Raw genomic sequence first — 24,633 nt, forward strand, 5'->3', positions numbered from 1 at the left:
ATAAAATTGACAAGTCACCTTGTAGCTGTATAGAACTTTAGCTAGGCCACATTTGGAACATTGCATACAGTTCTGGTTGTCACACCACCAGAAGCATGTGGAGGCATTGGAGAGGGTACAGAAGAGGTTTACCAGGATATTGCCTGGTTTGATAGATATTAGGTATGAAGAAAGTTTGGACAAACTCAGTTTATTTTCACTGAATATAGAAGGTTGAGCAGTGACCTGATAGAAGTTTACAAAATTGAGAAGTATGAATAGAAGGGATGGTCATTGTCTTTTTCCCAGGATAGAAATGACAGTTATTAGAAGTCATAGGTTTAAGGTAAAAGAGGATAAGTTAAAGGAAATATGAGAGGCACATTTTTGACACAGAGGATGGTAAGTGCCCGGAATGTACTGCTAGAGGAGCAACACTTAAAGGCATCTTGCAGGTACAGGAATAACAGGAAATAGAGGGATATGGACCACATAGGAGCAAAAGGTTTTTAGTTTAGATAGGTATTATGTGTTGGCAATGGTTTGATAGGCCAAAGAGCCTGTTTCTGTGCTGTACTGTTCTTTGTTCTACACTTGCAGAAGGTAGTTGATTGGTCTTAAAGAGGAACAGATTTAATGTTGTGGAAGGATAAGTTGTATATGTGTCAGTATCTTTACCAATAATTCATTGCACATATAATGAGGGACATCGACAGAACAGATCCCTCTGCTGGATAGATATTTCCCAATGAGCAAGAGTGAATTCCAGGAAGGGGATAGGAAAAGCATAGAATATGGCAAAGATTAACGGTAAACTAGAGGATTGGGGAAGCTTTAAAAACTACAACAAAAGATGACTGAAGTGACACAGAATTAAACTGGGTAAATGATAAGAGAACAAGGAAATGGCAGAGGAGTTGAATGAATACTTTGCATCATAGTAGAGCCACAAATAGTGTTTTAAAAATACTCAATAATCAGAGGAAAATGAGAGGAGAAAAATAACACAATAAGTTTTCCTTGAGAAGAAAAAGAAGGTAAATGAATTATGCTGAAGACCAGTACAGGTATGTCCCCTGGACCTGATGGGTTGCATGGTAGGCTATTAAAGGAGATGGCTACAGGGATAGTGAATGCACTGCTCATGATCATAGAAGAACCCTTGGATTCTGGAAAAATGTGGCAGGTTTGTTAATGTAACAATAATTCAAACAATTTATTCAAAAAGGTAGCAATATTTTAAAAAAAGGAATTATAAGCCAAAGGTAGCAAGAGCTGCAGATACTGGAGTCAGAGATGACAAAGTCTGGAGATAGAGGAACACAACAGGCCAGGCAGCATCAGAGGAGCAGGAAAACTGCCATTTTGGGTCGGGACCCTTCTTTAGAAATGGGGAGGGGGAGGGGAGCTCAGAAATAAATAGAGAGAGGAGGGGTGGGGCTGGGGAAAGTAGATGGTGATAGGTGAGTGTATGTAGGCAGTGGTCAGGATTGGTCAGTGAGGTGGGAGTGGTGGATAGGTGGCAGAGAGGATGGATCAAGGAGGTGGGGGTGAGAGGGAGGATTCGTCATGGGATGAGGCTGAGAGCGAGGAGATTCTGTAACTGGTAAAATCCTACGTTTAGGCCATCGGGCTGTAGGCTCCCGAGGTGGAATATGAGGTGCTGTTCCTCCAATTGCGGTGGCATCATTATGACACTAGAGGTGGCCCAGGATGGACACATCACTGAAGGAGTAGGAGGAGGAATGAAAATGTTTCACAACTGGAAGGTGTTGTTGGTTGTCATGTACGGAGTGCAGATGCTCTACAAAGTGGTCTCCGAGTCTCTGTTTGGTCTCACCCCATGTACTGGAGGCCACATCGGGTGCAGTGGATATAATAGACCAAATTGACGGATATGCAGGTGAATCCATGTCTGATGTCGAAGGTTTGATTTTTGCCTTGAATGCAGGTGAAGGGAGAGGTGTAGGGGCAGGTGTAGCACTTCCTGCGGTTGCAGAGAAAAGTGACAGTGGTGGGGTTAAGTGTGGTTAGTGGGGAGTGTGGAGAGGACGAGGGAGTCACGGAGAGTGTGGTCCTTATGAAAGGCAGATAGGGGTAGGGAGGGAAATATGTCTTTAGTTGTGGTGTGGGATTGTAGGGAGCGGATGTGGCAGAGAATGATAGGTTGGATGGGGAGGTTGATGGGGTGATATGTGAGGAAAAGTGGGATTCTGTCTTGAATTTTATTTTTGTTGGGGGAGGCGACATGAGGGCAGAGATGTGTGAAATGCAAGAGACATGATTGAGGGCATTTTTAATCACTTGAGGGGGCAAGATACGATCCTTGAAATAGGAGGACATCTGCGATGCGTTGGAGTAGAACACCCCATCTTGAGAGCAAATGCAGCGAAGATGGAGGAATTGGAAGTAGGGGATTGTATTCTTGCAGGAAGGTGGGTGAGAGGAGGTATAGTCTAGGTAACTGTGGGAGTCGGTGGGCTTGAAATAGATGTCAGTTACGAGGCGGTCATCAGAGATGGAAACAGAGAGGCTCAGGTAGGAGAGGGAGTTATTGGAGAAGCCCCAAGTGAATTAGAGGTTGAAGTGAAAGGTGTTAGTAAAGTTGATGAACTGTTTGGAGGTTCCTCTTGGGAGCATGAGGAAGCGCCAATACAGTCACCAGTGTAGCAGAGGAAGAGGTGGGGGATAGTGCCAGTGTAGCAGTGGAAGAGGAACTGTTCCACGTATCCTGCAAAGAGGCAGGCATAGCTTGGGCCCATGCGGCAACCCGTGGCCACTCCCTTAGTTAGTAGGAAGTGGGAGATAGGCCAATTTGCTTAACATCTATTATTGGGATAATCATAGAATCATAGAATCCCTATTGTGTGGAAACTGGCCCTTCTGTCCAAGCAAGTCCACACCGACCCTTGGAGCATCCCACCCAGACCTTACCCCAAAAGCCACCCATCCCTGAACTGCTGTATAATGCCATTTTATAAAGCATAACACAAGAACAACTTGCATGTCAAACACATGTAAACACATGTGGTACATAGAGCTAAGCAATTACGCAACCAGTGGATCAAATCTAAACTCTGCAATTCTGTTGCATCCAGTCATGAATGGTAGTGGACAGTTAAACAATGGACAGCAGATTGAATCTGCACAATTATCCTCATCCTTTGCACTGGGGGAGCCCAGCGCATTAGTGCAAAAGATTGAGACGTTTGCACCCAGCTTCAGCCGGAAGTGCTAATTGGATGAATCTCCTGAGGTCCCCAGCATCACAAATGCCAGTCTCTAGCCAACTTGACTCCCTCCACTTGATTAAAAAATGGCTGAAGGTGCTGAATACTGCAAAAGGTGTGGGTCCTGACAAAATGCTTGCAATAGTGCTGACAACTTGTGCTTTTGAATTATTTGCATGAGTCAAAATGTTCAAGTCACTTACTGCCCCATCCCTCTATTTTCGATCACCAGTAAAGTGATGGATGCCATTGTTGACAGCCCTATCAAATGGCACTTGCAAAGGCATATCCTATTCACTGACACTCTGTATGGGTTTCACCTGGGCCATTCAGTTCTTGACCTCATTATAGCCTGAGTCCAAATATGGTTAGTAGAGCTGAACTCCAGACCCCAGGTGAGAGTAATTACCTTGACACCAAGGTAGAATTCAACTGAGTGTGGCAGCGAGGAGCTCTAGCAAAACAGGATTCGGGGGAACTCTTCGAGCTGGTTGGAGTCATACTTAGCACAAAGAAAGCTAGATATGATTATTGGATAGCAATCATCTCAGCCCAAGGCCCACTGAAGGAGTTCCTCAAGCTGGTGTCCTAGGTCAGACCATTTTAGCTGCTTTGTCAATGACATACCCTCTATCATCAGAAATGGGGATGTTCACTCATTATTGCATAGTGTTCTGAACCATTCACAACAATAGATGCTGAAACAGTCAGATATGCAGCAAGACCTGGACAACATTCAGACGTGGGCTGTAAAATGGCAATAATATTTGCATATGCACACTGACCATCTCAAACAAGACAGAATCTAACCATACATGTTCTAATTCAATTATATTAATATCACTGAATTCTTCACTATCAACATCCTGAAAGTGACAGACGAAACAAAAAAATTCTGGCTACCTGAGTAGATCAGAAGCAGTGAATTCTTCAGCGAATGAGCTCAATTTCTGTCTCTCTAATCCCTGTCCACCATCTATAAAGCCAGAATTAGTAGCGTAACGGAATATACTGCACTTCCCCAGATGAGTACATCTCCAACAATACTCATGAATCTTGACACCAAACATGACAAAGTAGCCTGCTTAATTGACATGCCATCCAGCATCAACAACATTACCCCACTTTATCACTGACACGCAGTGGCAGAAGTGTATATTCTTTGTAAGATGTAGTGTAGTAATGAGGTAAAGCTGGTTCAACAGCTCCTTTCAAACCATGATCTCCAATATAAAGAACAAAGAAAATTACAGCACAGGAACAGGCCCTTCGGCCCTCCAAGCCTGCGCTGATTGAGATCCTCTGTCTAACCTATCGTCTATTTTCTAAGAGTCTGTGTCCATTTGCTCCCCCCCACATCCATGTACCTGTCCAGATATATCTTAAAAGACGCTAACGTATCTGGGTCTACCACCTCTGCTGGCAATGCGTTCCAGGCACCCACCACCCTCTGCGTAAAGAACTTTCCATGCATATCTCCCTTAAACTTCCTCCTCTCACTTTGAACTCATGACCCCTAGTAATTGAGTCCCCCACTCTGGGGAAAAAGCTTCTTGCTATCCACCCTGTCTATACCCCTCATGATTTTGTAGACCTCAATCAGGTCCCCCCTCAATCTCTGTCTTTCTAATGAAAATAATCCTAATCTACTCAACCTCTCTTCGTAGCTAGCACCCTCCATACCAGGCAACATCCTGGTGAACCTCCTCTGATCCCTCTCCAAATCGTCCACATCCTTTTGGTAATGTGGCGACCAGAACTGTACACAGTATTCCAAATGTGGCCGAACCAAAGTCTTATACAACTGTAACATGACCTGCCAACTCTTGTACTCAATACCCCGTCCGATGAAGGAAAGCATGCCATATGCCTTCTTGACCACCCTATTGACCTGTGTTGCCACCTTCAGGGAACAATGGACCTGGAACACCCAGATCTCTCTGTTCATCAATTTTCCCGAGGACTTTTCCATTTACTGTATAGTTCTCCCTTGAATTTGATCTTCCAAAATGCATCAGAGAGCATCTCTGATGAAGGGTCTAGGCCCGAAACGTCAGCTTTTGTGCTCCTGAGATGCTGCTTGGCCTGCTGTGTTCATCCAGCCTCACATTTTATTATCTAATAACGTCTATTCTTCCTGCTTTTGCTCTATTATTTCTGGAATCTCTCCAGGACCTAACTCGGCAGCCTCCAATTTTTCATCTTACTAGGTGGTAACTTCTGAGAATACAATGTATGGAATTTTTATTTCTAAAGGCTTGTAGGGAGGTGTAGAGTAAATTTTTCCATGTGATCATGTTATTTTAAAAACATGGGAAATAGGAACTGGAATAAGTAAATTGGCCCTTTGAGCCGACTCCACCGTTCATTACAGTCATTGCTGATTATCTATCCTACTCCTGCTCTTCCCTCCATATCCTTTGATCCCTTTCGCTCCAAGCAATATATCCAACTCATTGTTGAAATTTTTTAGTGTTTTGGTCTGAACTACTTTCTGTGGTAGTGAATTTGACAGACTCACCACTCTTTGGGTGAATAAATTTTTTCTTGGTCCTATATGATTTAACATGTAACTTTAGACTGGCTTTCTACCTTATCTAGTCCTGTTAATATTTTACAGGTTTCTGTGAGATCCCATCTCATTCTTCTGAACTCCAGCAAATGCAATCCTAACCAATTCAAATTTTCTTTGTACATCAGCTGTGCAATCCCAGAAATGAATGGGTAAACCTTTGTTGCACTCCCTCAATCTCAAGAACATCTTTCCTTGGATAAGGCAATCAAAATTGTGCATAGTGTTTCAGGTGTGATCTCACCAAGAGTCTGTGTAATTGCAACAAGAAATCTCTGTCCCTATGAAGGGCAAAGCACCATCTGCCACCTTTGCTGCCTGCTGTACCTGCATGCTTACTTTCAGTGACTGAGTGCATCCACGTCTTGTTTCACATACCCCCTGTTCAGTTTATAGCTATTCAGATAATAATTGTCTTTGCTACTCAAGTGGATAACCTTACATTTATTCAAAATATACTGTATCTGCCATGCACTTGCCTGGTCCATAAGTTTAAGGGAGGAATAAGTGATATAGGGGAGATGTAGAAAAAAATACTTTTACCCGGTGGGTGAAAAAAATGGTACGTGCTAACTGAAATGGTGGTGGACGTAGTTACTCCTGCAACATTTAAGAAGCATCTAGATGAGTATTGCAAATGCCAAAGCATGGTAGGTTGCAGATCAAGTGCAGATAAATGGGATTATTGTATACCTGGTGTGGAGGTGGTGAGCAGGTCCCATGCTGCTTTTTTTGAGCACTCACAATTTCAGATGTGCCACTAAATAAAATTTCATCCAGGCATTATTAACGAGGCCTTCCCATACCAAGCACAGTGTCAAAAAATAATTCAAACTGGAATGAGACCCTCAAATAGAATTTGAGGTATTCAAAGATGAAACAATAAGAATATTTAATTTAAATGAGACTGCAGTGAGGGAGATGCCTGGGACCTACAGACTGGTAAGCCTAATGTCTGTGGTGGGTAAGTTGTTGGAGGGGATTCTGAGCGATAAAACCTACAGGCATTTAGAGTCAAGGACTGACTAGGGATAGTCAGCATGGCTTTGTGTGTGGGAAATTGTGACTCTCAAATTTGATTGAGTTTTTTGAAGGGGTGACAGTAGACGTTTAGCGAGGCCTTTGATGAAGTACCACATAGTAGCTTGTTGAGTATGGTTAAATCTCATAGGATCCAGGGGGAGCTAGCCAACTGGATACAAAATTGGCTTGACAGTAGAAGTCAGAGGGTGGTGATAGAGGGTTGTCTTTCAGACTGGACGCATGTGACCAGCAGTGTATCACAGGGATTGCTGTTGGGTCTACTGTTATTCATAGTTTATGTGAATGATTTGGATGAGAATTTAGGAGATATGGTTAGATTGCGAATGACATCAAGATTGGTGTTATAGTGGACAGTGAAGAAGGTTATCTGGGAATCCTATGAGATCTTGATTGATTGGGCCAGTGGGTTGAGGAATGACACTTTACTTTAGATAAACACAAAGCGTTGAATTTAGTGGGTCAAACCAAATTGTCAATGGTAGGGCCCTGGGGAATGTTACAGAACAAAGAGATCTCGGGGCACAGGTTCATAGCTTCTTGAGTGTAGAGTCACAGGTAGACAGGGTGGTGAAGAAGCATTCGGCTTGCTTGCTTTCATTGGTTAGAGCATTGAGTATAGGAATATGGATGTCTTGTTGCAGCTGTACCAGGTGTTAGTGGGGCCACATTTGGAGTACTACGTACAGTCCTGGTTGCCCTACAATAGAAAGGATACCATTAAACTAGAAAGAGTGCAGAAAAGCATGCTACCTGGGCTGGAAGGTTTTTAGTTATTAGGAGAGGTTGGGACATTTTTTCCTCTGAAACATAGGAGGCTGAGGGGTAACTTTATAGAGGTCTAAAAAATCATGAGAGGCATAGATGAGGTAAATAGTGGACAGCTTTTCCCCATGTTAGGGGAGTGTAAAATTAGAGGACATAGGTTTAAGGTGAGAGGGGAGATATACAAAAAGGTCCGGGGGCAACTTTTTCACAGAGAGGTTGGTGAGGTCTGGAACAGGCTACCAGAGGTGATGGTGGAAGTGAATATAATTCTGTAGTTTAAGAAGTATTTAGGCAGATACATGGATGGGATAGGTATGGAGGGATAGAGGCTTGTCAAATGAGAGTTGTTTAGTTGTGAAGGGTCCAGTGACCCTTCCTCAAAATTTGTGGTGGGATCAGAGAACACTGGATGTCAAAGGCATAAGAAAATATTAGAAGTTGATGACAGATACTGAGTATGGCAGAGTCCCTAGAGGAGTATAACAAGTGCAGGGATGAACTTGAAAAAAGGTAATTAGGAATGAAAAGAGGTGTGCGAAAGCATTGGTGGGTACAATAAAGGAAACCCAAAGGTTTTTTAAATATACAAAGAGCAAGAGAATAGTTTAAGAAAGAGTAGTGCTAGTTAGGGATCATGAATGTAATGTATGTATGAACCCAGGAGATACAGGCACAATAGAAGATATATGCATACTGAGAAGGGCCTCTCAAGGGAAAGCAGCAACAGATAAGTTGGAGGTGCCATGGTTGACTTCACTACACAGCAGGGGAAGAAAAAGACTGGGTGAGCTTAAGTGATTGGGAACTCTGATTTTAAGGGGAGTTGGCAGGCAGTTCTGTGGCTCCAAACAACTTTTCAGTGTCCAGGATGTCTCAAGAGCAGCTGCAGGGCATTCCAAAGGTGAAGGGTGAACAGCCAAGAGTAGTGGTACATATTGGCTCAATGACATTGATTAAAAAACAATGAAGTCCTGCAACAGGAATTTACAGAGTTAAATAGCAGGTTAAAGGGAAGGACAGCTAAAATTGTAATCTCCAGATTAATTCAAATGCCAAATTCTGTTGAGTTGAGGATTAGGAAGATAGGTCTGATGAACATTTGGATAAATGGCTGATGTAGGAGGAAAAGCTTTAGATTTTTGGATCATTGAGACAAATTCTGAGATGGGTGGTACCTGTACAAGCTGGATGGGTTGCTTCTGAACTAAAACGGGCCCAGTATCCTCATTGTAGTTTGCTAATGCTGTTAGGGAGGTTTTAAAATAAATTTTCAAGGGGCTGGGGTGTAGTACTTTTAAAGTTGGGAGCAACATTCAATAAAGTATAGAAGTACTACCAAGACAGTCCAGCAGGTGAGAAGACATGAGTAAAGTACATCAGAAAACTAAATTGTATCTATTTCACTGTAAGGAGCATGCTGGGTAAGGGGGGATCAAATTAGAACATTGATCAAATTAGAACATTGATCAGCAGTTGGGCGTATGATATTGTTGCAAACACTGCAACGTGGTTGAAGGAAAGGCATGACTGGCAGCTTGAGATTCCAAAAAATAGAAATTTCTGCCATGATGGTGGGTATGACATTACATTATTATTAAGGAAGACCATCACTGGGGTAATGAGAAAGGATGTCTGAGAAGGGTCTTAAAATGGGGCCATCTGGGTCGAAATAAAAAGGGTGATCATCTTGCTGAGATAAAACTACAGGCTTCCCAATAGTCAGAATGACAAGAGCAGATGTGTAGGCAAATCAGATGTGAGAGGAAAAGGGTTATGTTAGTAGAATATTTCAACTTTAACTGGATCGCCCTAGTGTGAAAGGATTAGATAGGGTGGAATTTTGAAAGTGTATCCAGCAGAGTCTTTTGTGTCAATGCACAGATAGTCCCACTAAAGGTGCGGCAGTACTATCCTAGGGAAATCGGTCAAGTGATTGAAGTGTTGCTGGAAGAATATGTTGGGGATAGATTAGATTAGATTCCCTACAGTGTGGAAACAGGCCATTCGGCCCAACAAGTCCACACCGCCCCTTGAAGCATCCCACCCAGACCCATTCACCTATAATCCACACACCCCTGAACGCTACAGGCAATGTAGCATGGCCAATCCACCTAGCCTGCACATCTTTGGACTGTGGGAGGAAACCGGAGCACCTGGAGGAAACCACGCGGACACGGGGAGAATGTGTAAACTCCACACAGTCACCCGAGCCTGGAATCAAATCTGGGCCCCTGGAGCTGTGAGGCTGCAGTGCTAACCACTGAGCTCCTGTGCTGCCCAAGTGGATGGTGACCAAACTGTGAGTTTCAAAGTTGTTATAGAAAGGGGTAGGGATCATGCAGAAGTTGGATCCTAAACTTGGGGAAGGCCAATTTCTTCATTGGAAAGGATCTGCCAGACATAGACTAGGGACAGCTATTTGCAGGCATAAAGGTGCGTAAATTCCCACAGTTGTGATGAGATGTATCTTAAACTGATATGGGCAACAACGGATGAGATTTGCTAGGGTCCTGGCGGACGTATTTATGATTCGCTGGCCACAAATGAAGTGACAGATGAATGGAGGATAGCCAATGTCGATCCTTTGTTTAGGAAGGACAGCTGGGGTAGGCTAGATAATTACAGACCAGTTAGACTGATGTCACTGGTAGGGAAATTTTGAGAAAAGCTCTGAGGGACAGGATTAATCAACACTTAAAAAGGCAGGAATTGATCAGTGTGGATTTGTTGGAAGGAGATCGTGTCTGGTTAATTTGAGTTTTTTCAAAAGGTGACTACAGTTGTCCAATAACGTGATAGTTGTATTCTTGTGTATATTCGTGCTACAGAAAATCACCATAGAAAGCCACCTTACAGGGAAATCGCTATATCTGTACAGCAGAATCCAAACAGTCTCCACTCTTCATCAGTCACGTTACAGCCAATTTGCGTGGTAAAGCAGAACTATCTGTAAATATATATTAATGGGGACAATAGAATTGTTTTGGTTTACTTGGATTTCAGTAAGATCTGTGACAAGGTCCCATATGGAAGGCTGGTCTGAGCGGTAAGAGACCATGGGACACAACATAGAACATAGTAACGTACAGCACAGTACAGGCCCTTCGGCCCACGATGTTGTGCCATGGAATAATCCTAATCCAAAAGTAAAATAACCTAACCTACATTCCCCTCAATTCACTGCTGTCCATGTGCATGCCCAGCAGTCGCTTAAATGTCACTAATGACGCCACTTCCACGACTATCACTGGTAAACTATTCCATGCGCTCACAACTCTCTGGGTGAAGAACCTCCCTCTGACGTCTCCTCTATATCGTTCTCCTAACACCTTAAAACTATGACCCCTCATGGCAGTCAATCCTGCCCTGGGGAAAAGTCTCTGGCTATCGACTCTATCCATGCCTCCAGGCAATTTGGCAAAAAGCATCCAAAATTGACTTGCAAATAGGAGGCAAACGGTGATGGTGGAAGGTCGTTTTTGTGACTGGAAGCCTGTGGTCAGCAGTGTACCCCAGGGATTGATGCTGGGATCCTTGCAGTTGTATTTTAATGTATGTTAATGACTTGAATATGAATGTAGAAGGTATAATCAGTTAAGTTTACAGATTACATGAAAATTGGTGGTGTTGACGGTGAGGACATAGAACATTACAGCACAGTACAGGCCCTTCGGCCCTCGATGTTGTGCCGACCTGTCATACCGATCTGAAGCCCATCTAACCTACTCTATTCCATGTACGTCCATATGCTTATCCAATGTCATCTTAAATGTACCTAAAGTTGGCGAAACTACTACATTGCAGGCAAAGCGTTCCATTCCCTTACTACTCTCTGAGTAAAGAAACTACCTCTGACATCTGTCCTATATCTTTCACCCCTCAATTTAAAGCTATGCCCCCTCGTGCTCGCCGTCACCATCCTAGGAAAAAGGCTCTCCCTATCCACCCTATCTATCCCTCTGATTATTTTATATGTTTCAATTAAGTCAGCTGTCAACCTTCTTCTCTCTAATGAGAACAGTCTCAAATCCCTCAGCCTTTCCTTGTAAGACCTTCCCTCCATACCAGGCAATGTCCTAGTAAATCTCCTCTGCACCCTTTCCAAAGCTTCCAACATCCTTCTTATAATGCGGTGACCAGAACTGCACACAATTCTCCAAGTGCGGCCGCACCAGAGTTTTGTACAGCTGCAGCTTAACCTTTTGGTTCCGGAACTCGATCTCTCTATTAATAAAAGCTAAAACACTATATGCCTTTTTAACAGCCCTGTCAACCTGGGTGGCAACTTTCAAGGATCTGTGTACATGGACACCGAGATCTCTCTGCTCATCTACACTGCTAAGAATCTTACCATTAGCCCAGTACTTTGCCTTCTGGTTACTCCTACCAAAGTGCATCACCTCACACTTGTCTGCGTTAAACTCCATTTGCCACCTCTCAGCCCAGCTCTGCAGCTTATCTATGTACCGGCTTTCCGACAGGCTCCTGCTCCAAGGTCCCGCTTGCGCTGCTGCTCAACCAGAAATGGAAGGCACCGACACTCGAGGTAAGCTTTTTATAGATTCAAAAACAGTGACTCACTGGCTTCCCGACAGGCTCCTGTTCCAAGCTCCCGCTCGTGCTGCTGCTCAACCAGAAATGGAAGGCGCCGACGCTCGAGGTAAGCTTTTTTATAGATTCAAAAACAGTGACTCACTGGCTTCCCGACAGGCTCCTGCTCCAAGCTCCTGCTTGTGCTGCTGCACAACCAGAAATCAAGGAGAATGGTCTCAGGCTACAGTCTGCTTTTGATCAGCTGGTAAATTGGGCAGAGTAATGGTAGATGGAATTTAATCCTGGAAAGTGTGAATGTTGCATTTCGGGTGGTCAAATAAAGAAAGGATTTATGCAATTTATGGTAGGTCCTAGGGAGTACTAAGGAACGTAGGGACCTTGACATATAAGTCCATACTTAACTGAAAGAGTAGACACAGTGGATAGCGTGATGAAAAAGGCAATCGGGAAAGTAAGAACCCACGGGACCCAAGGCAAAGTGGCACATTGGATCCAAGATTGGCTGTAAGGCAGGAAGCAGAGAGTGTCTCTGTGACTGAAAGTCTGTTTCCCGTGGGGTTCCGCAGTGCTTGGTGCTATGATCTTTATGCTGGGGTGTACACTTATGAGTTGGACTTAACTGTACGGGACATGATTAAGAATTTACAAATCTCTCAAATTGACAGGGTGCTAAATAGTGAAGAGCTATAAAATTGCAGGAGGATACTCAAGAGAGGTATCAGGTGGGCAGAGCTGTGGCAAATGGAGTTCAGTTCTTTGTGTGCTGTAATTTACTGGGGGAAGGTTAACAAGGCAAGGGATTACGGTATAAATTGTAGAATCCTGGAAAATAATGAAGATTGGTCCTTGATATGCTTATCCACATATCCTTGAAGGTTGCAGCACAGGTAATCAGGCATACGGGATACTTGCTTTTATTAGCTGGGATGTAGAATGCAAGAGCAAGGAAATTGTGCTAGAAATGTATGAAATGCTGTGGTGCAGGTGGTAGTGCCCCTTCCTCTGAGCCAGAGACCCGGGCTCAAGTTCTGCCTACTCCAGAGGGCATGTAATAACCTTTCTGAACAGGTTGATTAGAAAACCTCCAAAATGCTTGATGTATATGATTGCAATCGAGGATTTGGAGAGGAGGCTCATGAGGCTGCTGCTTGAGCTGTGAGAAAAAATTGTGTAGTTTGAGATGGGACCTGATAGAGGTGTATAGATTGAGGGGCAGTAATAGGGTGGTTGGGAAAGCAGTTTTTAGTAAGTAGAGGGGTCAAGAACCAAGGAGCAGATATTTAAACAAAGAGATATTGAGGAGGTATTTTTCACTTGGAGGTTGTTGGTAGTCTGAAACTCGTCGTCTGTAAGTGTAATTGAGTCAGAAATTATTGCACTATTGTAAGCAGTATTCAGATGTTCACTTGCATTGCCATAGCCTGTTCACGCTATGAGCCATAATCTGTAAAATGGATAAATATAGTCAGATCTTTGACAATGCATTGGATAGACCTGCTATGTTGTAAGCATCTATAGCTCCATGAATCACATTCTAGGGAGTAGCTACATTTGTGCTTGGACCGATAAATGTCAAAATGGAAAGCCTTGTATGGGCCAAAAAAATCATTGACATGCAACAACTGTTTGTTTGTGTACACAAAGTTGATCTTCAAACCAATCAGCAAAAATTAATGTCTTGGGAGACCTATACATCTCTTTTATAGAGTCTTCATGTTCATTTCTATTATTGCTACAGTATTATACTGAAACAATAATAATAGCTCAGCAATAATTTCTGTGATAAAGAAACCTTTGGTTGTTGGTATCTTGATAGCTCTTCATTTTTCTGTATCTTTTTACAGGTGCTGTTTGGTACAGCTGATGGACAAGTAATAGTGATGGACTGCCATGGACGTATGCTGGCTCATGTATTGCTTCATGAATCCGATGGGATCCTGGGAATGTCTTGGAATTATCCCAGTTTTCTTGTGGAGGACAGTAGTGAAAGTGACACAGACTCTGATGATTACTCACCACCACAAGGTATCTGTGCAAAAATCTAATATACAGCAGTTGTGACTGCAAACTTCTAGAAATTAAATTGCTGTGGTTACTAAATATTGCATTAGAATTGTAAGTGTAGAATTACTTTGACCAAGGATTAGCACAGTAGTTGTCCTAGCCTTCTCCATTGTATTCCTAGATGTGGCCTATCCCACCAGTAAAACAGATTTCCCTGGCTGGTTAAACTGCAAATTACAGTCAGGTGGGGATGGACCTGGGAATCCTCATGACTATTTCAAAAATAGCTGAGGAAACCACCTAGTATTGATACCCTCCTTGTTCCCTGAGCTGATGATTCAGGCTTCTTCTTGTTGAACAAAAACAAAATTGCTGGGAAGCTCAGCAGGTTTGGCAGCATCTATGAAGGAAAAAAACAGAGTTAACAAGTTTCAGGTCCGGTGACCCTTCCTGTTCTGAGGAAGGATCACCAGACCCAAAATGTTAACTCTGTTTTTACCTTCACAGATGCTGCCAGACCTACTGAGCTTTTCCAGCAACTTTATTTTTGTTCATGATTTACAGCATCCTCATTTCTTTCTATTTTTATTTTTCTTGTTGAATAGGACTTTGAAAAAGCAAGGGCGCTGTGGGGAGACCTTGAATGTCAATTATTAATTAATTATTAGTCAGCATCTTCATCTCATGCTTCATAAAGAGGTGTCACACTTTTTTCAAGCCTGGTTCTTTTGCAAGACAAAAAGCTTTGACTTGAGTCCTTTTAGCAATGCTCAAGTTGTACCATGGAGACAGAGTTGCAGACAGCACTGTCAGCATCCTTGGCTAAATCCTGCCCCACTGACAGGCAACATCAGCAAAGCAGCATACAGTTGGCAGTGAATTGCCCTGGGAGGCTACAGTATTGATTCTAGACTAATGAGGTTTCATGGCATCAGGTCAAACAAGGGGACAGTAACCTCCTGGTGATTAGTGTGTGCTGCCCTCTTCAGCTCATGAGTGCTCATTTGTGTTGCACACTGCTTAGATAAAACACAGATGATGGAAAAGGCACAAAATATGCACTGGCTGGGAGAAATGAATGTGTACCATTGAGAGCAGCTTGCTACCACACAAGCTAGTTGAGTTGTAAGTGCCATACCTACTAGACTGGGTTTGCAGCAGGTGGTGAGGGAACAACATACTTGACTTCACCATTACCATTCTATCTAATGCAGATGGATCTCTCCATATATCAGTAGGAGTGACATCCACATATTCCTATGGAGTCCAAGTTTCATTATCACCATGAAGATGCCATCCATCCTGTTGCCTGGCACTACCACCGTGCAGAATTGGCGATATTTTAAATGGACTGAGCAGCTCAACTGGATTGGGCATCCATAAAATGCTGCAAGGCATGAGATGCAGCAAAACTGTACTCAAGCAAAATCTGCAATCTGTTATGGACCAGACCATATCCCCTACTTTAAATCTATCAAGGAGATAACCTAGATACACTTGCCTTTCAAAATAAGATAAAAGTTAGGTTAAGTTGCTGAGTTTCAGATGTAATTTGATTGGTCACGCTACTTGGCGATAAGCAAAACATATTTTATTTTAATGATAGGGTAAGAAGACGAATAACAGAAAGAAGATTTGGTATAGCTTTAACTGTATTGGAAACTTTAACAGAATAATAGATTACCTAACTACTAAATGGCAACTGTTCGAAGATAGTAGCATTATTAAGCACACCCTTTGCAAAGACAAATTCAGTAAAATGAATTGTCTCATAAGATTCTGGCAGCAGAGAGAGAAATTTCTGGGGGGATGGGGGGGGTAGGGGGAGAGAGACAGTGAGAGAGAGAGTGAACTTAAGCAGCCAACCGCAAAACTCGAACAACTGCTGAAACCTCAGCTAAAACCCTTGTTCTATGGGAGTCTGACTCCATCCATTCATACTGCTTCCATTGTTCCAACTTTCAAAAAAAACCACGGCCTCACAAACTGTTTACTTCATTGACATTGCATAGACAGCTTGTTACCTCTGTCTTAAGATATCTCTTCAAAAAAAAATGAGGACACAACACATTTCTTAAAGCCATAGTGTTATTACAAACCTCATGGCTAAGTACATTCGCCATTGTCCCATTGCCATCAAGTCAATAAATAAATCATGGTCCAACAAAGAATAGGGGAGGGCAAAACTAAATGTGTGCGTGTGTGTCTGAATGTGTGTGTGTGTTTGTGTGCCTGAATGTGTGTGTTTGTGTGCCTGAATGTGTGTGTGTGTGTCGGAATGTGTGTGTCTGAATGTGTGTGTGCATGTGCGTGTCTGATTGTGTGTGTGTCTGAATGTGTGTGTGTGATTGTGTGTGTGTCTGAATGTGTGTGTGTGTCTGTGTGATTGTGTGTGTCTGAATGTGAGTGTGATTGTGTGTGTGTCTGATTGTGTGTGTGTGTGTCTGAATGTGTGTGTCTGAATGTGTGTGTGTTTGTGTCTGTGTGTGTGTGTGTGTTTGTGTCTGTGTCTGTGTGTGTGTGTGTGTCTGTATGAATGTGTGTGTGTGTGTGTCTGTCTGTATGAATGTGTGTGTGTGTGTGTGTGTGTGTGTGTGAGTCTGAATGTGTGTGTGTGTGTGTGTGTGTGTGTGTGTCTGAATGTGTGTGTGTGTCTGAATGTCTGTGTTTGTATGTGTGTGTGTGTGTGTGTGTCTAAATGTGTGTGTTTGTGTGTGTGTGAGAGAGAGAGTGTGTGAGTGTGTGATTGTGTGTGTGTGTTTGTGTGATTGTGATTGTGTGTGTGTCTGAATGTGTGTGTGTGTGTGTCTGAATGTGTGTGTGTGTGTGAGTCTGAATGTGTGTGTGTGTGTGTGTCTAAATGTGTGTGTGTATCTGAATGTGTGTATGTGTGTGTGATTGTGTGTGTGTGAGAGAGAGAGTGTGTGAGTTTCTGATTGTGTGTGTGTGTTTGTGTGATTGTGATTGTGTGTGTGTGTGTGCGTGTGTGTGTCTGAATGTGTGTGATTGTGATTGTGTGTGTGCGTGTATGTGTCTGAATGTGTGTGATTGTGTGTGTCTGAATGCGTGTGTGCCTGAATGTGTGTGTGTGATTGTGTGTCTGAATGGGTGTGTGTGTGTCTGAATGTCTGTGTTTGTGTGTGTGTGTGTCTGAATGTCTGTGTGTTTGTGTGTGTGTGTGTCTGAATATGTGTGTGTGTGTGTGTGTGTGTATGTGTGTGTGTCTGAATGTGTGTGTGTGTGTCTGAATGTGTGTGTGTTTGTGTGATTGTGTATGTGTCTGAATGTGTGTGTGTGTGTCTGAATGTGTGTGTGTTTGTGTGATTGTGTATGTATCTGAACGTGCGTGTGTCTGAATGTGTGTGTGTGTGTGTATCTGATTGTGTGTGTGTGTCTGAATGTGTGTGTGTCTGAATGTGTGTGTGTGTGTGTATGTGTGTCTGAATGTGTGTGTGTGTATGTATGTGTGTGTCTGAATGTGTGTGTGTTTGTGTGATTGTGTATGTATCTGAACGTTCGTGTGTCTGAATGTGAGTGTGTCTGAATGTGTGTGTGTGTGATTGTGCGTCTGAATGGGTGTGTGTGTGATTGTGTGTTTCTGAAACACTGTGTGTGTGTGTGTCTGAATGTGTGTGTGTGTGTGTCTGAATGTGTGTGTGTGTGTGTCTGAATGTGAGTGTGTGTGTGTCTGAATGTGTGTGTGTGTGTGTGTGTGTCTGAATGTGTGTGTGTGTGTGTGTGTCTGAATGTGTGTGTGTGTGTGTGTCTGAATGTGTGTGTGTGTGTGTGTGTCTGAATATGTGTGTGTGTGTGTGTGTCTGAATGTGTGTGTGTGTGTGTCTGAATGTGTATGTGTGTGTGTGTGTGTGTGTGTCTGAATATGTGTGTGTGTGTCTGAATGTGTGTGTGTCTGAATGAGTGTGTTTTTCGGAATGGGTGTGTGTCTGAATGTGCGATTGTGTGTGTGTCTGAACATGTGTGTGTGTGTCTGAATGTGTGATTGTGTGTGTGTCTGAACGTGTGTGTGTGTCTTGTGTGTGTGTGTGATTGTGTGTGTTTCTGAATGTGTTTATGTGGGATTGTGTGTTTCTGAATATGTGTGTGTTATTGTGTGTGTATATTAATGTGTGTGTGTGTGTGTGTGTGTGAGAGAGAGAGAGAGAGAGTGAGAGTGTGTGATTGTGTGTGGATGTGATTGTGTGTGTGTCTGAATGCGTGTGTGCCTGAATGAGTGTGTGTGTGATTGTGTGTCTGAATGGGTGTGTGTGTGTCTGAATGTCTGTGTTTGTGTGTGTGTGTGTGTGTCTAAATGTGTGTGTGTATCTGAATGTGTGTATGTGTGTGTGATTGTGTGTGTGTGTGATTGTGTTTCTCTGAATGTGTGTGTGTGTGTTTGTGTGATTGTGATTGTGTGTGTGTCTGAATGTGTGTGTGTGAGTGTGTGTGTCTGAATGTGTGTGATTGTGATTTTGTGTGTGTCTGAATGCGTGTGTGCCTGAATGTGTGTGTGGAGATTGTGTGTCTGAATGGGTGTGTGTGTGTCTGAATGGGTGTGTTTGTGTGTGTGTGTCTGAATGTCTGTGTGTTTGTGTGTGTGTGTGTCTGAATGTCTGTGTGTTTGTTTGTGTGTGTGTGTGTCTGAATGTCTGTGTGTTTGTGTGTGTGTGTGTGTGTGTGTGTCTGAATGTGTGTGTGTTTGTGTGATTGTGTATGTGTCTGAACGTGCGTGTGTCTGAATGTGTGTGTGTGTGTGTGTGTCTGAATGTGTGTGTGTCTGATTGTGTGTATGTGTGTGTCTGAATGTGTGTATGTGTGTGTCTGAATGTGTGTGTCTGAATGTGTGTGTGTCTGAATGTGTGTGTGTTTGTGTGTATGTGTGTATCTGAATGTGTGTGTGTCTGAATGTGTGTGTGTGTGATTGTGTGTTTCTGAAACAGTGTGTGTGTGTGTCTGTGTCTGAATGTGTGTGTGTGTGTGTGTCTGAATCTGTGTGTGTGTCTGAATGTGTGTATGTGTGTCTGAATATGTGTGTGTGTCTGAATGAGTGTGTGTGTTTCTGAATGTGTGTATGTGTGTGTTATTGTGTGTTTGAGTGTGTGTGTGTGTCTGAATGTGTGTGTGTGTGTGTGATTATGTGTCTGAATGGGTGTGTGTGTGTCTGAATGTCTGTGTTTGTGTGTGTCTGTGTCTGAATGTATGTGTGTTTGTGTGTGTGTGTGTCTGAATATGTGTGTGTGTGTGTCTGATTCTGTGTGTTTGTGTATGTGTGTGTGTCTGAATGTGTGTGTGTGTCTGAATGTGTGTGTGTTTGTGTGATTGTGTATGTGTCTGAACGTGCGAATGCCTGAATGTGTGTGTGTCTGAATGTGTGTGTGTCTGATTGTGTGTGTGTGTGTGTCTGATTGTGTGTGCGTGTGTGTGTGTGTCTGATTGTGTGTGCGTGTGTGTGTGTGTCTGAATGTGTGTGTGTGTGTGTGTCTGAATGTGTGTGTGTGTGTGTGTCTGAATGTGTGTGTCTGAATATGTGTGGGTGTGTCTGAATGTGTGTGTGTTTCGGAATGGGTGTGTGTCTGAATGTGCGATTGTGTGTGTGTCTGAACATGAGTGTGTGTGTCTGAATGTGTGATTGTGTGTGTGCCTGAACATGTGTGTGTGTGTCTGAATGTGAGATTGTGTGTGTGTCTGAACATGTGTGTGTGTCTGAATGTGTGTGTGTCTGAATGTGTGTGTGTGTGCGTGTCTGAATGTGTGTGTATTTCTTTATGTCTGTGTGTTTGTGTGTGTGTGTGTGTCTGAATGTCTGTGTGTGTGATTGTGTGTGTGTCTGAATGTGTGTGTGTGTCTGAATGTCTGTGTGTGTGATTGTGTGTGTGTCTGAATGTGTGTGTGTATGTGTCTGATTGTGTGTGTGTGTATGTGTCTGAATGTGTGTGTGTGTCTGAATGTGTGTGTGTGATTGTGTGTCTGAATGGGTGTGTGTGCGTTTGTGTGTTTCTGAAACTGTGTGTGTGTGCGATTGTGTGTTTCTGAAACTGTGTGTGTGTGTCTGTGTCTGAATGTGTGTCTGAATGTATGTGTGTGTGTCTGAATGTGTGTGTGTGTGTGTGTGTCTGAATGAGTGTGTGTGTTTCTGAATGGGTGTGTGTCTCAATGTGTGTGTGATTGTGTGTGTGTGTCTGAATGTGTGTGTGTGTGTGTCTGAATGTGTGATTGTGTGTGTGTCTGAACGTGTGTGTGTGTGTGTCTGAACGTGTGTGTGTGTGTGTGTGTGTGTCTGAACGTGTGTGTGTGTGTGTCTGAATGTGTGATTGTGTGTGTGTCTGAATGTGTGTGTGTGTGATTGTGTGTGTTTCTGAATGTGTGTATGTGTGTGTTATTGTGTGTTTGTCTGAGTGTGTGTGTGTGTGTGTGTCTGAGTGTGTGTGTGTGTCTGAATGTGTGTGTGTGTGCGTGTCTGAATGTGTGTGTATTTCTTTATGTCTGTGTGTTTGTGATTATGTATGTGTCTGAATGTGTGTGTGTGTTTCTGAATGTGTGTGTATGTCTGTCTGTGTGTGTGTGTGTGTGTCTGAATGTGTGTGTGATTGTGAGTGTGTGTGTCTCATTGTGTGTGTGTGTGTCTGAATGTGTGTGTGTGTCTGAATGTGTGTGTGTGTGTCTGAATGTGTGTGTGTGTGTGTGTGTGTCTGAATGTGTGTGTGTGTGTCGGAATGTGTGTGTGTCTGAATGGGTGTCTGTGTGTGTGTCATTGTGAGTATTTCTGAAAGAGTGTGTGTGTGTGATTGTGTGTGTTTCTGAATGTGTGTGTGTCTGAATGTGTGTGATTGTGTGTGTGTCTGAATGTCTGTGTTTGTGTGTGTGTGTCTAAATGTGTGTGTGTATCTGAGTGTGTGTGATTGTGTGCGTGATTGTGTGTGTGAGTGTGTGTGTGTGTGTGTGTAATTGTGTTTCTCTGAATGTGTGTGTGTGTGTTTGTGTGATTGTGATTGTGTGTGTGTCTGAATGTGTGTGTGTGTGTGTGTCTGAATGAGTGTGTGTGTGTGTCGGAATGTGTGTGTGTCTGAATGGGTGTCTGTGTGTGTGTCATTGTGAGTGTTTCTGAAAGAGTGTGTGTGTGTGATTGTGTGTGTTTCTGAATGTGTGTGTGTCTGAATGTGTGTGATTGTGTGTGTGTCTGAATGTGTGTGTGTGTCGGAAATTGTGTGTGTGTGTCTGAATGTGTGTGTGATTACGTGTGTCTGAATGTGTGTGTGATTGTGTGTGTGTGTATCTGAATGTGTGTATGTGTGTGTGATTGTGTGTGTGTGTGTGTGTGATTGTGTTTCTCTGAATGTGTGTGTGTGTGATTGTGTGTGTGTGTTTGTGTGATTGTGTGTGTGTCTGAATGTGTGTGTGTGTGTCTGATTATGTGTGTGTGTCTGAATGTGTGTGTATGTGTATGTGTGTGTCTGAATGTGTGTGTGTGTGTGTGTCTGAATGTGTGTGATTGTGATTGTGTGTGTGTCTCATTGTGTGTGTGTGTGTCTGAATGTGTGTGTGTGTGTGTGTGTGTGTGTGTGTGTGTGTGTATGTGTCTGAATGTGTGTGTGTGTGTGTGTCTGAATGTGTGTGTGTGTGTGTCGGAATGTGTGTTTGTCTGAATGGGTGTCTGTGTGTGTGTCATTGTGAGTATTTCTGAAAGAGTGTGTGTGTGTGTGATTGTGTGTGTTTCTGAATGTGTGTGTGTCTGAATGTCTGTGTTTGTATGTGTGTGTGTATCTGAATGTGTGTGTGATTGTGTGCGTGATTGTGTGTGTGTCTGAATGTCTGTGTTTGTGTGTGTGTGTGTCTAAATGTGTGTGTGTATCTGAATGTGTGTATGTGTGTGTGTGTGTGTGTGTGATTGTGTTTCTCTGAATGTGTGTGTGTGTGTTTGTGTGATTGTGATTGTGTGTGTGTCTGAATGTGTGTGTGTGTGTGTGTGTCTGAATGAGTGTGTGTGTGTCGGAATGTGTGTGTGTCTGAATGGGTGTCTGTGTGTGTGTCATTGTGAGTGTTTCTGAAAGAGTGTGTGTGTGTGATTGTGTGTGTTTCTGAATGTGTGTGTGTCTGAATGTGTGTGATTGTGTGTGTGTCTGAATGTGTGTGTGTGTGTGTGTGTGTGTGTGTGTGTGTGTGTGTGTGTGTGTGTGTGTGTGTCGGAAATTGTGTGTGTGTGTCTGAATGTGTGTGTGATTGTGTGTGTGTGTATCTGAATGTGTGTATGTGTGTGTGATTGTGTGTGTGTGTGTGTGTGTGTGATTGTGTTTCTCTGAATGTGTTTGTGTGATTGTGTGTGTGTCTGAATGTGTGTGTGTGTGTGTGTGTGTGTGTGTGTGTGTGTGTGTGTGAGTGTGTGTGTCTGAATGTGTGTGTGTGTGTGAGTGTGTGTCTGAATGTGTGTGTGTGTGTGAGTGTGTGTGTCTGAATGTGTGTGATTGTGATTGTGTGTGTGTCTGAATGCGAGTGTGCCTGAATGTGTGTGTGTGTGATTGTGTGTCTGAATGGGTGTGTGTGTGTCTGAATGTCTGTGTTTGTGTGTGTGTGTGTCTAAATGTGTGTGTGTATCTGAATGTGTGTATGTGTGTGTGATTGTGTGTGTGTGTGATTGTGTTTCTCTGAATGTGTGTGTGTGTGTTTGTGTGATTGTGATTGTGTGTGTGTCTGAATGTGTGTGTGTGAGTGTGTGTGTCTGAATGTGTGTGATTGTGATTTTGTGTGTGTCTGAATGCGTGTGTGCCTGAATGTGTGTGTGGAGATTGTGTGTTTGAATGGGTGTGTGTGTGTCTGAATGGGTGTGTGTGTGTCTGAATGGGTGTGTGTGTGTCTGAATGGGTGTGTTTGTGTGTGTGTGTGTGTCTGAATGTCTGTGTGTTTGTGTGTGTGTGTGCGTGTCTGAATGTGTGTGTGTGTGTCTGAATATGTGTGTGTGAATGTGTGTGTGTCTGAATGTGTGTGTGTTTGTGTGATTGTGTATGTGTCTGAACGTGCGTGTGTCTGAATGTGTGTGTGTGTGTGTGTGTCTGAATGTGTGTGTGTCTGATTGTGTGTATGTGTGTGTCTGAATGTGTGTATGTGTGTGTCTGAATGTGTGTATGTGTGTGTCTGAATGTGTGTGTGTATGTGTGTGTCTGAATGTGTGTGTGTTTGTGTGTATGTGTGTATCTGAATGTGTGTGTGTTTGTGTGATTGTGTATGTATCTGAACGTGCGTGTGTCTGAATGTGTGTGTGTGTGATTGTGCGTCTGAATGGGTGTGTGTGTGATTGTGTGTTTCTGAAACAGTGTGTGTGTGTGTCTGAATGTTTGTGTGTGTGTCTGAATGTGTGTGTGTGTGTCTGAATATGTGTGTGTGTCTGAATGAGTGTGTGTGTTTCTGAATGTGTGTATGTGTGTGTTATTGTGTGTTTGAGTGTGTGTGTGTGTCTGAATGCGTGTGTGCCTGAATGTGTGTGTGTGTGTGATTATGTGTCTGAATGGGTGTGTGTGTGTCTGAATGTCTGTGTTTGTGTGTGTCTGTGTCTGAATGTATGTGTGTTTGTGTGTGTGTGTGTCTGAATATGTGTGTGTGTGTGTCTGATTCTGTGTGTTTGTGTATGTGTGTGTGTCTGAATGTGTGTGTGTGTCTGAATGTGTGTGTGTTTGTGTGATTGTGTATGTGTCTGAACGTGCGTGTGCCTGAATGTGTGTGTGTCTGAATGTGTGTGTGTCTGATTGTGTGTGTGTGTGTGTGTGTCTGAATGTGTGTGTGTGTGTGTGTCTGAATGTGTGTGTGTGTGTGTCTGAATGTGTGTGTCTGAATATGTGTGGGTGTGTCTGAATGTGTGTGTGTTTCGGAATGGGTGTGTGTCTGAATGTGCGATTGTGTGTGTGTCTGAACATGAGTGTGTGTGTCTGAATGTGTGATTGTGTGTGTGCCTGAACATGTGTGTGTGTGTCTGAATGTGCGATTGTGTGTGTGTCTGAACATGTGTGTGTGTCTGAATGTGTGTGTGTCTGAATGTGTGTGTGTGTGCGTGTCTGAATGTGTGTGTATTTCTTTATGTCTGTGTGTTTGTGTGTGTGTGTGTGTCTGAATGTCTGTGTGTGTGATTGTGTGTGTGTCTGAATGTGTGTGTCTGAATGTCTGTGTGTGTGATTGTGTGTGTGTCTGAATGTGTGTGTGTATGTGTCTGATTGTGTGTGTGTGTATGTGTCTGAATGTGTGTGTGTTTGTGTGATTGTGTGTGTGTGTCTGAATGTGTGTGTGTGATTGTGTGTCTGAATGGGTGTGTGTGCGTTTGTGTGTTTCTGAAACTGTGTGTGTGTGCGATTGTGTGTTTCTGAAACTGTGTGTGTGTGTCTGTGTCTGAATGTGTGTCTGAATGTATGTGTGTGTGTCTGAATGTGTGTGTGTGTGTGTGTGTGTCTGAATGTGTGTCTGAATGTGTGTGTGTGTGTCTGAATGTGTGTGTGTCTGAATGAGTGT

The 24,633-nt window shown here is 43.2% G+C and overlaps 1 protein-coding gene across 2 annotated transcripts in view; it reads left to right on the forward strand.

Moving 5' to 3' along the window:
- tulp4a (TUB like protein 4a) overlaps nucleotides 1-24,633 on the forward strand; it is a 599,754-nt gene that overhangs the window by 126,012 nt on the left and 449,109 nt on the right. Inside the window, exons 1-2 of one of the 2 annotated variants that reach the window (XM_059648470.1) lie at nucleotides 12,092-12,136; nucleotides 13,989-14,169. In XM_059648470.1, coding sequence (XP_059504453.1) covers nucleotides 14,025-14,169 — 145 coding nt within the window. In that variant the 5' untranslated portion in view covers nucleotides 12,092-12,136; nucleotides 13,989-14,024. Of the gene's footprint in view, nucleotides 1-12,091; nucleotides 12,137-13,988; nucleotides 14,170-24,633 lie in introns of those variants that run through there. The other variant, XM_048535765.2, reaches the window with a different exon arrangement.

The sequence above is a fragment of the Stegostoma tigrinum genome, chromosome 9 (assembly GCF_030684315.1).
Source record: "Stegostoma tigrinum isolate sSteTig4 chromosome 9, sSteTig4.hap1, whole genome shotgun sequence".
In the NCBI taxonomy this organism is placed as follows: domain Eukaryota; kingdom Metazoa; phylum Chordata; class Chondrichthyes; order Orectolobiformes; family Stegostomatidae; genus Stegostoma; species Stegostoma tigrinum.